This window comes from Egretta garzetta, unplaced genomic scaffold (genome assembly GCF_000687185.1).
Source record: "Egretta garzetta isolate BGI_Z169 unplaced genomic scaffold, ASM68718v1 scaffold217, whole genome shotgun sequence".
Taxonomy (NCBI): Eukaryota; Metazoa; Chordata; class Aves; order Pelecaniformes; family Ardeidae; genus Egretta; species Egretta garzetta.
The window spans coordinates 860,366-863,277 of NW_009260395.1; the positions used below are offsets into that span (position 1 = coordinate 860,366).

Genomic DNA, 2,912 nt, shown 5'->3' on the forward strand with positions numbered 1-2,912 from the left:
CAGCAATCACTCAAAAGAAAGTGAAAAGACGGAGAGGATCTGGAAGACAGCTCTCCCAGTATGTGTCAATGTAGCTAGAATGTATTAATCAGCTATAGTCATTGGAAAAATAGAGAAATCATCAAACAATCTAGAAAATCTATTTTAACAGGATTAAATTAATACCTGTTTGAAAGTCTTACATCAAAACTTAAAATGCTATGTCTTCTGAGATCTTCAGACAGCGTTTGTCTTTTAATGCTTATTCTATGTTCAGTGAATGTCCACATGAAGCTTTAAAAAAATTTTGTTCAAGATCCATAGGCCAAGATATTTTTTCAGAAAGTTATTCTTTTGAATATGTGGACTTTTTCAACGATCAAATAAACATTTTATTTTGACATTTTAAAAAATTCATCAACAGCATTGATATCTAAAAATAAAAATATTTCATCCAGAACTCAATATTTATTTTCATTTGAGTATTGTGTTCCTATATTTCATGGAACTTCTAGCTTCGTTGCCTTTCTGGGTAGAACAATTAATTTGGATTAAATCTCTCTTGATTCACCATACACAAAGAGTTCAAGGAATATAGTTGAAGATACGACCTAACTAATAGATAAGAGTTTGAACTCAGAAGTATACAACTCTATTGCTCAAGGAGCATCACAGCAACATCCCTGAATACATTTTTAAAAATTTTGCCTACGTTCTGTCAAGTTTTAAACCTTCAAAACAGGTCTTTCAATTTAAAGAAAAAAACAAGAAGAAACATTTCAGATTCAACCCTCATTTTTTAACAGACATGAGGAATCGCAGTTTACAAAGTGCGTTTCAACCATGACATAAATCATCCATGGGAAGTCTGTCTGGCCTTCTCATTCAGCTACATTTGGATTTTGTTTATAGGCTTTAGACAGTGTTGAATAATTGTTCTACATAATCCCCCCATTTTCTTTGAAAACAAAAGGTTTATATTATGGGAAGAACAATTTAACCAGAAACAGGAGTGAGTACACATAATGAAAACAATGTGTAACCTGACCTTAGAAAAAGAATAGCACATACACATCTCCATGTTTTTTATTCCTTGCTGAACCTCCTTCTTCTACCTAAACATTACCAATTCTAAATGCCAGAAGCTACAAGGTTGGTGTAAAATCAAGAGAAGCAGAACAGCACTGGAACTTTAAAATGGTACAAAAGGACATGTGGTTTTCCATTTCCTGCTACCTCTTGTACCAATCTAGGAGATGGAACTGGAATTTTGTGGGAAGGAAGCATGTTACCACTGAGAAAAAGCAGGCAGTCTACACATTCTTCTTTTATACAGGTTGACAACTATTTAGAGGAGAGACATGTGGCCCCTTAGAGCTGCAGAACTCTCTTGAGTGCCTCTACACTAGTGCTGAAGTTCAGATCAGGAGCCTACTTCTGAAGCTAATTTCCCAATTGTCATCGCATACTGTGCTTTGGCTTGTAGCACGGGACAGTCTTGGATGATGTGGATCATCTTCTCACACTAAACTGAATTAGAAGATGGGCTTCCGGAGTGCATCTAATGAACTCCAGCCACAAATAGGCATTCAATGCATATGACGAGGCAACAGCTAGTCTGTGTGGTCTACTGTGCTTACTAAAGTAAGGCATAGCTTACTTGATTGTTGATGGGCAACAGTGAAATATATGTCCATAAAAAGGACTGTGATATATTGATGCAATTTTAAATTCTCCTAGCAATAAACGTATTTCTACTGACAGAACACAATGTAATTAATCAGGTCCATGTACCACTGACTAGCTGAGAGCAAAGGGGTTACCTTAATCGGGCTCCCATCTGGAGTGAGAACCTCTTCTGAAAGCTCCATCATCTTCAGTGCCATCAGGGCAATGGCTTTAGCATGACTAAGACTTTTCTTATGGAGCCCTGCTGCAACGCAGTACGCATCACCTATTGTTTCCACCTGCAGCAATCAAACAAATCAAATGTTAGAGTATGATAATGAGAAGAGATCCCTACCATTAGTTATCTGCAATCAAATAGCATTGCTTAAAAACATGTGAGCAAAACATCCTTAAAATAAGCAATTAGACAACGGAGCATAATTACCTGAGTTTGCAAACAGGTGCAGTCAAAACCTGACATGCAATTGCATCGTGGTTCATCACCATTATAACCAAAGAAGATCATTACATCTAGAATAGTGTATGCCATCAGCTGAAATGTGACAACATTTTCACATAGCAGTAACACAAAAAAACCTGTTTTCCTAAATGAGAAATTGCTTGCAGCTTTGTCTGACACTATCCTGGCTGAGTCTGCTGTTGGGTAAGAATAGTGCTACATGGTAATAATTCAGAATTATTATTTGCTGTGCTAGAAAAGTTTATCAGGAAGAGAATTAGTAAAAAAAAAACATCACCATAAAAAACAGTTAAGTGTCTATACCTTCTCACTAGCAGGCAGCTCTTCGTGGTATAGGGATAATTTACACAGAGATGCTATTGCTACAGACTTTTGACTGCACCTGTATCTGTTATTTTCAAATAAGAATTGTTGCCTCTCTCTACTGTGCAGGCTACCTGACTGTGAATTCCCTACCTTGAGGCATCAAGTTCAGCAGACTGATCCCTCTGGTCTCTTCAGACAGGCCTTACCCCTCTCTCATCCTTGATTTTCTTTAAAGCAAGCTGTCCCTCAGGAGGAAGAGGAAGCAAAAGAAATTACAGAAGCCCTCTGGTTCTGGATAAAGGCAGCCTGAGAAACACTGAAGCCCTCAAGTTCTGCAGCTTTACTGACAGCATAGTGTTTTGCAGTCTGCTTGCCCACACATCTGCAATGTGCTCTGCACACAGGCTGTTAACACATGCCCAAGCAGACTCAGCCCTCAAGGATTAGTTTGGGTTTTGCTACATAGCTGATCTGGCTT

General features: G+C 37.9%; 1 protein-coding gene across 1 annotated transcript in view; it reads right to left on the minus strand.

Annotated features, from left to right (window-relative positions):
* The window catches only part of GUCY1A2 (guanylate cyclase 1 soluble subunit alpha 2), a 167,547-nt gene that overhangs the window by 48,930 nt on the left and 115,705 nt on the right, over positions 1 to 2,912 (minus strand). The window contains 1 exon segment of the mRNA XM_009643053.2: positions 1,803 to 1,946. Coding sequence (XP_009641348.1) covers positions 1,803 to 1,946 — 144 coding nt within the window.